General features: G+C 41.0%; 1 protein-coding gene across 2 annotated transcripts in view; it reads right to left on the bottom strand.

The window, feature by feature from the left end:
- Positions 1-12956, bottom strand: part of GRK5 (G protein-coupled receptor kinase 5) — a 171603-nt gene that overhangs the window by 17935 nt on the left and 140712 nt on the right. For both annotated transcript variants that reach the window (XM_068399598.1, XM_068399599.1), the window contains 6 exons: positions 12416-12479; positions 11736-11876; positions 10422-10612; positions 6331-6368; positions 5425-5514; positions 3826-4034 (listed from right to left, as the gene is read on the bottom strand). In XM_068399598.1, coding sequence (XP_068255699.1) covers positions 3826-4034; positions 5425-5514; positions 6331-6368; positions 10422-10612; positions 11736-11876; positions 12416-12479 — 733 coding nt within the window. The remainder of the gene's footprint in view (positions 1-3825; positions 4035-5424; positions 5515-6330; positions 6369-10421; positions 10613-11735; positions 11877-12415; positions 12480-12956) is intronic.

Raw genomic sequence — 12956 nt, 5'->3', positions numbered from 1 at the left:
AAAGCCATCAGTCCCCAAAGCACTGCTTTATTTATCTTCATGTGATCAGTCAGTTCACATCCAGATCATACCATGTAATAAATAACTCCAAGTCCTAAGATCTTAATCCTAAAATTATAGGAGTAAGGCAAACTTTCTGTAGGGTAAGAGTGCAAAAAATTGCTGCTCATGAAAGGAGAAAAAGGAAACGGTAAAACCACTTCCATGACCCAGCTCATCAAGTAGTTTAAGGGATTGCCTAGATAAATTTCAACCCTGAAACAGAAGTAAACATACTATTTTAAATTATTTTTAGAGAACAGAAAAGTTCACCTCTCAATTAGTAAATGAGACAAGATATTGGTGTGGGAACTGAAGATGCCAGAATGACATAAATGGCTGTATCTTGCACTGCTTATGCTTATGAAATCACAGCCCAGTCTGGCCAACTGAAGAGTCAAAACCCTCTCAGGCATGGGTGACAATTAAGCTTATTGCAAAGGTTTACTACCGAAAATTTATTATTATTATTAGCAATAGCAATGATAATAATTTGAAGAGGATCTTGATGTGTGTAAGGTGTCTCTCAGGACAGATGAAAGAACAGTTATTCTTAGGCAGCACTGATAAACTTTACGGTGTCATAGTGTGTGAACAAGTTGGTTTCCAGGGATGGAAGCAGAAAGGAGGGATGAAAGGAAGCAGGAGCAGTAGCAGTATGATGATAGAGTTTCTGGTGGTGAGTGAGGAAGAGAAAAAATTGCTTTTAGGGAAAAAAGAATCCATCATCTTTTAGTTGGTTGGGGAGGCACTTTGGGAAGGGAATGGAGATCAGAATCACTGAACAGCTGAAGCTGGAAGATGCCTCTGGACATGGTCTAGTCCAATCCCTCTGCTCAAAGCAGAGTCACCTAGAGCAGGATGTTCAAGGCCATGTCCAGTTGGGTTTTGGATATCTCCAAGTGTGGAGACTCCACATCCTCTCTGGGCAACCCATTCCAGTATTTGACTACCCTCACCATGGAAAAGTGTTTCCTGATGTTCAGAGGAACCCTCCTGTGTTTCAGTTTGTGCCCATTGCCTCCTGCCCTGTCACTGGGCACCAAACCAAGAGTTTGGCCCCGTCTTCTTTGTACCCTCCAATCAGAGATCCCTTTTGCAGAGTAAAATGGGAGCTGCAGGAGTAAAAAGCGACAGGGAAGATAGTCTGTGGGAAATAAAGACAAACAGGACACTGACAGTGTCAGAAAAGCACAGCAATATGGGTCCATCCAATACTGTTGACTTGAATGCACTTCAAGTCTCATCTTTGGATGCAAGATTGCACTTGTCGGAGAAAACACGCATGTACATCAATGAAGTACAAGTCACAACAACAACAAACAGGGACCATTTCCTAGAAAGACTGGATTTTTTCAGAGAAAAAACACACCATGAAGCAGTTATGTTATATGGGAACTATGGGTTGGGGAGCTTCCCAGAAAGCCAGCTGCCCCTGTTCCTAATTATTTATTATTCATCTCTGTTTCAGTCCAAGATGAAGTCTGATTTATGGGAAATGACTTAGAAAATGAAACATGGAAACATGGGATGGATGATGATTAATGGGAGCTATGATATGTGCCTGCAAAAATGCAAAGGGCATAAACATCCAGGAGGGGAAGGCTGACATGGGGTGACACTAAAGGGGTTTCATATGAGTAAATGAATGAAGACAATATATTTCCTGATGGAGATGCTATTAGCTCATGGAGTAAGCTTTGAAGAGAAGATTAGGAGGCATGGGGGAAAACATGTTGTTCCTCACTCCTGCCCTGAAGAGTCCACTACAGGAAAGCCTTTTGTGGTGGATCTTTGTGAAGGCTCAAGTTAGATTTATGTGCTGCAACTTTATGCTTCATTTTGCAGGTATGATGGGTACTTAATTTTGTTTCCTTGTTTCCTTCTTAAGATGCTGATACAAAGCAACAAAGTTCTGGTTTTCAATATAAAGAACAAAAAGAATTTGAGAAAATAGATTTGAATCATGGATTTTTAAAAATATCACTTGATAAAATAAATTGCTTTTGGATGGAAAACCACAAAATGCCATCATGCTCAGTATCAGAAGTAAGGCTCTTTCAGCCTTAAGGCACAGTAATTTTAATGCATTAATGCTCAAAAAGGACAGGATTATCTTTGGATCCATTAAGAGTTTGCACAAACCACCTAAATAAACATGCCATGTGATTGGACAATGAAGCAGTAATGATCAAGTTGTCAGGAATGATTTATATATAGTTCATGCTTCCCTGAGGCAAGGGATGAAACTAGAAAACTTCCTGAGGTCGCCAATTCCCTGAAACCATAGGCTCTATGGCTTGAAGATGAAAATGACCACTACAGTATAATGACTTTCCCTGTCTACTCCCCTGGAAGTGGTAGGTCATCTCCAGCACTATCGCATCAATGCTACATTTAATTCTTCTCAGCTTTAAGTTCTCATGGGCTTGGTTATTTTCAAAGTATACTTTCATTCTATTATGCCTCATGCCTGCAACTAACTACAGAACAAGCAACAAGAATATAATTTTTGCTCATGACACTCTCATTTCATGCTAACAACAGGACACGTACAAACTCTCTGCCACTCCAGCAGACACTGCTCCTCACCTGGTGGGAGTTGAGATGCTACCAGAGAAGAGACGGCAGGCTGTTTGGGCACATGAAATGGTCTGTAAGAGCCTGTGGCTGTCCTAGATCCTCCCACGCCGACTTCACTGGGGGCTCTGAATTGCAGATTAAGGGCAGTGAATGGCCTAGAGTATCTATCAAGAGTGATGTCAGTTAATTACTACCCTGGGGATTCAGCAATGAGTTGGTGCACTGTGAGTTAATGACTTCCAGGCATGATACTTGGCAATACTACCATTATTATTTTGCAAGGAGACTTCAGTGTCTCTTCATGAAGCCAGCCAGCCAGAATGTTGTTGATCTGCTGTTTGCTTGCCTGTTGCACAAGATACTGGTGAAACTCTCACTACCTATTTGTTGACCTTTCTTTCCCTTCATTCTCTTTCTACCAGTGTACACAGATATGTCATTGTCTCCAAAGGAGACTTCACTCTTTATCAAACAACAACAAGAAAAAGGCCACATCCCTTTCCAAATTACAATTCACCCTTCTAAAGATGGATGTCGACAAGACATTGATGAATTCAGACACAGCTTTGAGATTTCTCAGAGGGTTTGAGGATTTCCATTGTCAGACATGGCTATTGTGCTTACGAAAATGATTCCCAGCTGAAAGAGTGCAAAAACATTTTAAAGGACAGCTCAACAGTATTAAAAAAAGCTGGATACCCTGGCACCCCAGGGGAAAAGCTGCTAACAAAGTTAGCGAGATGGGATGGGACAACATTTGAGTGTCACAACAATTTCATTGCATAATCTTTGTCCTGCTTACCCCCAGCTCTCACCAAAGACAATGGAAGCATGGGGTTTTCAGTTCCTTGCAGGAGACAATCAGAGTCTTGCATCAAGTCCTTTTTATTTTTTCTACAAGATTATAAAAGACAGAAGTGCATTCTTGACTGCAAACTAACATTCAAAGTCTCACGAGAATAGATACTGCTCCCTTGGCCATAAAACTTTGGGGAGGACTCAAGATGACCGTGATGAATCTCATGAAGAAGCAAGCCCAAATAAACACAATTTGAATGAACAGAGAATGCAGTCATCCCATCAACAGATGAGCTTGGTTAGTCCTTGTCTCTGCAGCCCTTCTATGGTACTGTGGTACTGCTCAGGCTATGTCAGATACAGCTGGCTAATGAAGCTGCCACACTGGGCCTTCGTGCCCCTTACCATTTTACAGATGGACTTGGCCTCCTCAGAAAACTTATGGGAGTACACCTCTTCTGTCTCCAGCACTCTTCTGTCCACTTCTTCCCTCTTCACCTTCTCTTTCCTTCCACGAAATGGTGATTGCCCAGCAATCATTTCATAAATGAGACAGCCTAGCCCCCAGTAGTCAGGGCTGAGTGTGTATCTCTGGTTGTTCAACACTTCTGGAGCTGTGAAGGAGAAAGATGTGTCTTGTGGAAATGCTTGATATTTACATAGGCAAAAAACTTAAATTTCTAGACGTTCCATTTTGGTGACTAAATACACATGCACAGCTAATGGTGAGTAAAATATAAAAACACCTCCTGATTTCTGTTGATGGTAGTATAGAAAATGCAGCATGCTACATGCCATGTTTCTTTCTCTACATGCTACGTGCGATGTGCATGCTGTCTTCTGATTTCTCTACCAAGTCAGAACAACTAAAAAACCAAAAAAGTTGAAGCTAAGTATTAAGCAGAGGCCTGATCTTAAGAGTCCTTCCAGATTTCTCCATTTAGGGAAGAAATGACATACAAATACACATCCTGTCAACAGCAGTGGCATTTCTTCAAAAGCAAATTCTATCTTTTCAGTCAATTTGTAACTTATTTTTTCCCCCTTTAAAAAACAAATCCATTTATTTTGTGTTGCAACGATCCAGTGTGCTTTGGGCATACAATCATTGTCTTGCAGGCACCCTAACTTCCGTACATGGGTACAAACACATACGCACGGGCTCACAAGCACAGAGTCTCAGTGTGTGCACAAACTTACACCGAGATAACAAAATTTAGAAATGGCAACCGATTTGCTTGCTTTCATTAAAGTCTCCATATGGTGTAACAGTGGCTCATATCAGCTAGTTTCTATTTAGTCGAACAAGCATAAGCAATTTTTATTCCAAGAAACATTCCCGCCCTGAGAATGCATGAAAATAATTACACTGAATTTAGAAAACAGATCTAGTTAAATCAGGGAGCACATTTTTTCCAATGTACAAATCTCTACTCTTCTTTTGTGCAGCCTCCCCTGCACATAGGGGAAGACTTAAGATGACCTCGGTTAAGATGATCATAGGTATGGACTTACCCATTTTATCATAAATATACAAATACATTTTAACTATTATAGAAAGTAGCAACTAGAAAGACACATTTCTTTTAGCACATAACCCTCCTAAAATAAATCTACGCTAAAATCACTAGAATCCCAGTTGTTGCCTCCCCTTTCAAATTTCTTTGCTGATTTAAGACTATAGATCAGTCTCACTAAGAGCTGCTGTGGTCCATCCTTTTGCTCACTTCTGATTTCCACTAGCATGACTTCTTGGTGGATTGCTGCAGGGAACTGGACACAGCTGAATGTGAATCTTTTTTAATTCTTTTTCTTAAGCTTACAGAATCACAGAATCACAGAATCAACCAGATTGGAAGAGACCTCTGGGATCATCAAGTCCAACCATTGCCCTGACACCACCATGTCAACTAGACCTTTGCACCTTTCTTACACGGCAGAAAGGTCTCCAAAACTCAAGTAATCTCAGCAAATTATAAAAAAGATGAGCTACTGAAGACTTACCCATATACCCTACTGTTCCTACTCTTCCACGGATTGATTCACCCTCAGGGATTTTAACAGCTAGACCCAAATCAGATATTCTAATATGGCCTGGAAGCGAAAAAGAAACAAAACGACACAAAGTAGGTATAATAATATGACCCAAATTAGTCAAAAACCACAACTGTTGTCATTGCTACAATACTCTTGCAATTTACTGTTCAGACATTTTAAGAAAAGAGTGTTCTGAATCGCTGAATTGGAGCAGTTTCATTGATAAGGAAAAGAGGAATTATTAAGGGTATTACAACACAGTGAAATTAATTTTAACAGGGAGGCTACAGATTAGAGTGGATTGTGTTAGATATTTTAAAGCCAACCAAAAAAGGCAATGAGAAGCACGCTGTAGGGAAGTATCTTGAACTGATCACAGGGGATGGATGGGCTGACATAATCCTGTAACTCTCTGATGGCTGAAGGGGCTACGTCTGGTCCACAAGTCAGCATGAGATTTGATTATCGCTACCTTCAGCAACAAACAGGGACCTGGGTTTGCATAAAGCGAGAGTTGGCTCAGCAAAGGATGAAAGTACTTTTGAAAACGGAGAGGGAAGCACAGATTTAGAAATCACAGCTCCCTTTGTGTTGTGTCAGCCTTGCAACAAGAAGGATGGAAAAACAATGAAAAAAGGCAGACAACCCCAGCAAAGCCGTGCTCTCGAGAACAGACCCTGCTGAGCAGCATGGCTGCTTCGTTCCACCCGCGCGGTGAGCTCCAGCACTTCACCCACCCCAGGACAGGAGTATTAGTGTATGCTGAGCCTCTTAGTCACTTCAGAGCATTATTTGTCTTTGTGCAATATATATCCTAAAACGAACTTAATCTACTTTACTGTGAAAGCATCTCTGTAAACCTATGAGACTTACCATAATCATCTAGCAGGATATTTTCTGGCTTCAAATCTCTGAAATGAAAGATAGCCATTATTTGTATAAAGCTGGTTTCGATAACATAACCATACGACAGTGTGTGAGTGCATTTATTACTCGTAATAAACCAATTGAGTGTCAACTCAAACAGCAAGGAACTCATAAAACCAATACAACTTTCTACAACTCACTTCACAGATAGACTGAAACCATATGTCTTTTTCTAAACTGGAGTTACATTTTTTCACTAAGCCAAGCTTTTCGTTCCTAATCCACTCTATAATGGACTCATCCATCTAGTCCTGTAAGCCCTGTAAACCAAGCCCTATAGTCCTGTGTTGTTAAATCTCTGTAACATTTTCTCTTATAAAACCTTTTGTTAAAACCAAAAATATTTTAAAATATTTTATTTGTGGATGAAAATGGAAATAGCAATCTGTTGGGCTCAAACTTTCTATCCCTGGCATCTGCCTCAGACCAAATATGTGAATGTGGGTACATGCACTTGTGCACATGTGTAATAATTTCAGCGAGTTTGGAAAATGAAGGGCAGAGTGGGGAATGCTGTGCCCAGATTAAAATTCTTCTTACAAACATTTCTGAAACTCCAGTGCCTATGTGGTTTGGACCCACGCCACGAAAATTGGCAAGGTGGTCACTCTGATGTCAAAGATGTGCCTTTTACTGCTCCTGTGAAAAAAAAATTCCCAAATCTGGCCAAGTTATAAACTTCTGAAAAAAAAAATTTCAGTTTTTATATCTTTAGCAGAGCCTTGGCAGGTCACTTTTCTGAAAGGTTTGTCTGCACTAAACCCGCTCCACCAGCTGCTGCTTCTAGATGCTGCCCAGGCCAGCCACGCTCGAGTCCCCTCGCATTTCTTTTCCGAGCAAAGAGAGGGGGGAGTACAAGGGAAACCCTCACACCAGGAGACCAGTGCTTTGCACAGAGTCCATGCAGGAGCCTGCCCCATGTTTCAAGATGTACCACTCCAGTGTCATGAATTTTCCTGTGAATGGAGAGGGGTATTTTATAGTTTTGACAATGCTGAGATTAAAATTTCAAAACTTGTCTCAGTTTTATTTACTATTTCAAGCAAGAACATAGAGTGCTGTGAACAATCTCCCCTTCTTGCTTGCTTCAGACCCTCTTGACCTCTCAAGATAAACTTGACCGGGTGCGCAGTGGTACCAAGCCTACTTTTCAAACAAACAATACTGAAATATGTGAATGGCAGACGAATACTGAGGAGAAGCTGTGATTTTGTTTAACATACCACTGTGGGCTTTCCCTGCCTATCAGCAGACGGTTTCTAATGCTGGAGCAACACGTTTGAGGGCATTTCCTATTGATTTTTAAAAATTTATTCTGAATCCCTTAGGAACTATTTTCTTGAAGAACTCAAGACTTCATTAGTCAATTCATCTTCTGCTCCATCAGTTACTAGTCCCACTTAAAGCTGTAACTGTGGCCAAATGACAAGAATCCTGTATGCAAGTTGGCAAATGCTGTCTTTGAATGAGAAAATGAGAGAGTCCAAGAGGACTCTTGAGAACAGCAGCTCAGTCCTTACAGTCCTCTGTGATTTAGGGCAATTAGGACAGTCTTTCCTTCCCCCCAGACATCAGTTGTCATTTCTGTTTTCAGATTTCTGGTTCCTCAGGATCAAGGCTGGCTTCCTTTGCATGGCCAACACTTCCAAGTGACAAGGAGGAATGTGATTTTTTGTACTGAAATGTCTAGGAGAAATAAAACTCCCCAGTGGACACAGTACATGTCATGATACTTCCCATATGTAAACTAGCCTTGCCTAATTATACTGAAACATAAACTGCTGGCACTGTGGCCACACTAGAAAGGCGATGGTACATTGTTTTGCTGTACAGGACAGCATAAACAACTCCATTAATCACAGTGGACAAGGCTTTACTGTATGCTTGTGTAATGCCTAGGACAATGTGATCTTCATACTGACTAGAGCTTCCAGGCACAGCTATAGTATATATATAAATGTCTGTATATTATATATAATATATACATATAAATAAAAATGTATATATTTATTTATACATATAAATAATTAGAGAAGAACCATCAGCTTTTTATGTGTGCTTTCCATGAACAATCAACCTGTTGACCTTTACTAGCATGATGCAGTTGAGAAATGCAATGTAAGTGCCCTGTTTAGCCCGGGAATTCTGAACTAGATAAATATGACTCTGAGCCTGGTTGTTCTCTTGGGTCACGTCCGCAGCATGCATCGCTGGCCCATGAGATGGGGATGTATTTTCCGATGCTGTGTTTTACTCAGAAGCATTTTGTTCACAGAAAATGAAATTAAGTCTGAGGAATAAGTGTTTTGTGATGAATTATTCACCTTGAGAAAGCAGTAGCATTTAGCTGCTATATTTCATTGACCCATATAGCACTTCTCACAAGTCCCAGAACATGCTGTGGTATTACAAATTAGGGGTCTCTGCAGATGCTCCTAAAATACCTCTAGAAAATGTCACCTACAGGCATATAATATCATTCATCACCAAAATGAATGTGCCATCTGAGGTGTAAACTAGCAGCTCTTTTAAGAGTAACATGAAAACAACTGCTTAAGAAAGTAGGATGACATTTGTCTCAGAGCCATGTACTATTTTAGGTGGCCAGATCTAATTTGTTTTGTTAGAAAGGGGCATTAGTATGGCATTTTACCAGCCACATTATGAATGTATCAGTCATTTTCATCAACAAAGTATGCTTGTGATCTAGTACTTTTAAAAGAAACACTATAATACCTCCTAAAACTGTTTTTGAATGTGGTAGGATGTTTTTTAAAGAAAAGGGAAGCCAGACATGTCACTCCTTATTTGATTTTTCATTTGACATTAAACACTTAATTCCATTTTGTTCCCTGGGGGAAAGAAATCTCCTTCTTGGGACAGTGCCAACTAAAGCAGCATGTTATCTGTCTGCCCTCCTTATGCCAGCTAGCAAGATCTGAGTCACAGCGAGGCAACCAAGTGGCAGTTTGCTAGAGATCTCCTCCAAGGAACAACAATATCATAATTTCTATGCATACAAGCATATGCATAATGCTTATTCCACATGGGCATATCAAATGATTTAAAGTGTGGCTTAGTTTTTAAAAAGAACATATTATTGCCTATTAATCATTGTCCTTGGAAGTTCTTTCCTCAATTTACAGGACCTCTTCTGCTGTGAATGCCAGTCATAAGACAAGCTGGGATGATGAAGACAAACATTAAATGTTGTTTACAACCACATTGGTTGTTGATTATGAAAAATAAATCCTCATGGAGTCACAAGAACTCTGTCTGCAATCACCCTCCTTATCCAGCAAGTAAACCCTATGATGCCCTGGAAGGGTGCTTGTATAGAGCTGTAAGCCAGACTGGAAGCTGAGAACTTGAAATCTGTCCTTCTGGGAGCTGGCTGCCTGTCACGGCTCCGGGCAGCGCCCTGCCCGCTGGCTGTCCCCGCGGCGGGTGGGATGCTGCCAGCAGGACGCCTCCGTCGCACGGCTGTGAACGTGCCTCCTTCCACGGCTGGCACGCGACGGCCACCACCACGATCCAATCCAGCTAATCAAACTAGTTCGTGTCCTAGAGCGTAAATCCATGCCCTGTGTCTCAAACTGTGCTAACTGCGCTCCCTCTGGGATAGGAGAGATGGTTTTCTACATCTGACGTGCTGCAGCCCCTAATGTAATATAATCTAACTAATTAAAATAGAGGCTTGAATAGAATGATCTCCATTTCATACCAACTAGAAACTAGATTCCTTAATGAAATCCCTCTAAAGGAACTTTCCTAATTTTCTTATGTCACCCAGTGCACACTGAGGTAGGGTTTGGGGAGCTTTATGCTAGTTCTGTGCAATTTCGACAGGATGTATTTAGTGAAGCAACTGCTTCCTTCCATGATTACTGAATCACACTGTATTTGTACAGGGCTCTGTGAAATTTCAGCCAAAGCACTGAGGCATCTAAGCTGTACAGCACCACAATGAGTAGGGAGGATGCAGGCAATTCTTTTCTACCCAGAAAAGATGTCCTAACACTCTAGAGAGTGCTTACCTGTACACAGTATTTTCTCTATGTAGGTCTTCTAAGCCACAAAGAATCTCTGCTGCATAAAACAAAGCTCTTTCCTCCTCAAAGCCTGGGTTTCCCATGTTGTAGATATGAAACTTCAGGTCACCTCCATTCATTATGGTCAGAACTAAACAGAGCGCATCCTTTGTTTCATAGGCATAGGCTAAATTGACCTAGAAAAACATTTGTAGCATAGTTGTGACAGTTCAGTTAGCTGCTAAGAAGAAAGGACTAACTTTTCATTAAAGATTTTCTCTAGAAAAGGAAAAAAATATATTGACTGAATTTGATATGGGCCTTATTACAATAGCAAACATACATTTTAGAAGTACAGAAAAATCAGATGTTAGGATTTTATAGATTAATTTGTTGAATCCAGTCTACTCAGCATCAGAAACCCTCAAGGTTAATGCTCAGATAGCTTCACAGGCTGGACAAATGTACCAAATGCAAACATACTTTTCCACATAAGAGAAATCTTAATAGCCAAGGGAATCTACACCTCCTGCTGCACTGTTCCGCTGGATGGCTGTCAAAACCCCATCATCTCTGGCCCAGGAAGGCCCAGACAGCCCCGTCCCATGGTGGCCAAATGGACCATCACTGAAGCATGAAGGTCACTATCAACCTTGCGAGGCTCTGGTGGGTGCCCCAGGAATGATCAGACAAGGCAAAAGCTACCCATCACTTTTAAATATGTGCCATTGTCTTTGCTTCTGCCAGAGGTAAGTAAACATCTTGCATCTGTTGTATTCACAGTGTTTCCTAAAATAAGTATAAAGAACATGACAGCTGCTGAGATAACAACATCTTCTTTTTTTTTTTGTCTAAGGCAAGCTTTTAAAGAGACACAAGAGCTTGCAGATCTCAGGAAAGCCCTACGTCAGGCAGACCAGCTCCATGTCACTGGCTAGATGCTCCTACTAGCCAATCTCTTCTCATCTATTTGCGTTGAATCTCCTTCAGTCTCCTCCAAGCTCCTCTCTCCCAGACACTGGGAATTCAGGTAATCACGCTGGCTAAAAATAGCTCAGCCTGATGCAGCCCTGATGCAAGTCAAGGCTGTAAAATGCATCATGTTCCCATGGTAGAAACAGGCACCTTGTTTGGTGCGTTTCTCACAGACTGGAGACTAAACTGAGACGCGGCAAAGGTGCATGGAGCAGGACTAAGGTGCAAAGCGAAGGAAGTCAGCTTCTGGCACCTCTCCTTGTAGCAGGAGGAGGCATTGGATTCAACAAGCACAGTGCTCAGCAGGTGAGCAGGGAGCTGAGCTCTAGGGACTTCAATACTCACTACAAACTGACTATTGACTTTCTCTAAAATCTGCTTTTCATTTAGCGCCATGGATTCGCCTTTCCTCTTTTTTATTCTCTTCTTCTCTAATCTCTTGCAGGCGTACATCTTCCCTGTCGCTCGGACTTGGCAAGCGCAGACCTGCGAATTAAAGAGAACAATTGCTGGGTAAATCGAAGCAAATGCCGTGTCTGGGTTGCACTTTACTCCTCATGATCTGATCTGATTTAGTCCTTTTAAGGTTAGAGACAGTGCCATAGCGAATAAGGCATAGGCGGGGGCAGCTGGGGAACTGACTACTGTTTCCAAACCTGCTGTGTAATATTGGTTTAATTATTTCACTTTCCTCCGCCTGCTTCCTATCCCACCTCCTTTTGTCTGTGCAGATTGTAATCTGCTCAGCTAAAGGCTATCCGTGCCTCAGACTCTGCTGCCTAGGCAGTGACCTCGAGCCAGCAGTAAAACACAAATAAGGGTGTGACCCTAATTCCACTCTGAATGCAACAGTCGAATACAAAATAATTCTCAAAAGTGTTCTTTTGAGATTACGGTGTCATGAGAGGTTATGTAAAACCGTCAGCAATTAATGAAAATCAGCCTCTTGTCGCACCAGGCTCCTGTAACCTGCAGTGTCTGAGAAGTAGGAAACACTCTTAACAGAAACTTTCAGAATTACTCACCTCCCCAAAGCCGCCTTTCCCTAGTACCCTGTACTGCCGAAACGTGTTTTTCGTTACTGGTTGCCTGGAAGAAAAGGAAATTGAAAAAAAAAAAAGACACACTACATTTAATGCACTCTCTGTGATTTATTTATTTCAGAGCATACTTTTGAAAAGCAAAATAGATAAATATTATATAATCACATTATTTCAAGGTAATCATATTATATAATATAATATATAATTATGTAATTATATTACTTCAATACTATGTATGGCTTGAACTTTTCAATTCCAACATATTAAGCTGTAATAAAATACAACACATTAGTGAGTCATCAGTATAATTTCTGCTAGCATCTTAGGACCAAGGCGGGTTCTGAATCTCCATTACATAGCTTTGGCCTTAGTTAAGCAAAGAGGAGGCCTGAGAGCTTCCAACAAGATATTAATTCTCATGATATACAGGAATCTTTTAAGGGTAGTGCTGGGCTAACACTTTATTGCTTTGCTTGGTCTTCAAGCTGAGACAAAGAGATCCAAAATTCAATCCACTAGAAAA

Source organism: Nyctibius grandis, chromosome 4, assembly GCF_013368605.1.
Source record: "Nyctibius grandis isolate bNycGra1 chromosome 4, bNycGra1.pri, whole genome shotgun sequence".
Taxonomy (NCBI): Eukaryota; Metazoa; Chordata; class Aves; order Nyctibiiformes; family Nyctibiidae; genus Nyctibius; species Nyctibius grandis.
This window is presented reverse-complemented; position numbering and strand designations above follow the sequence as displayed.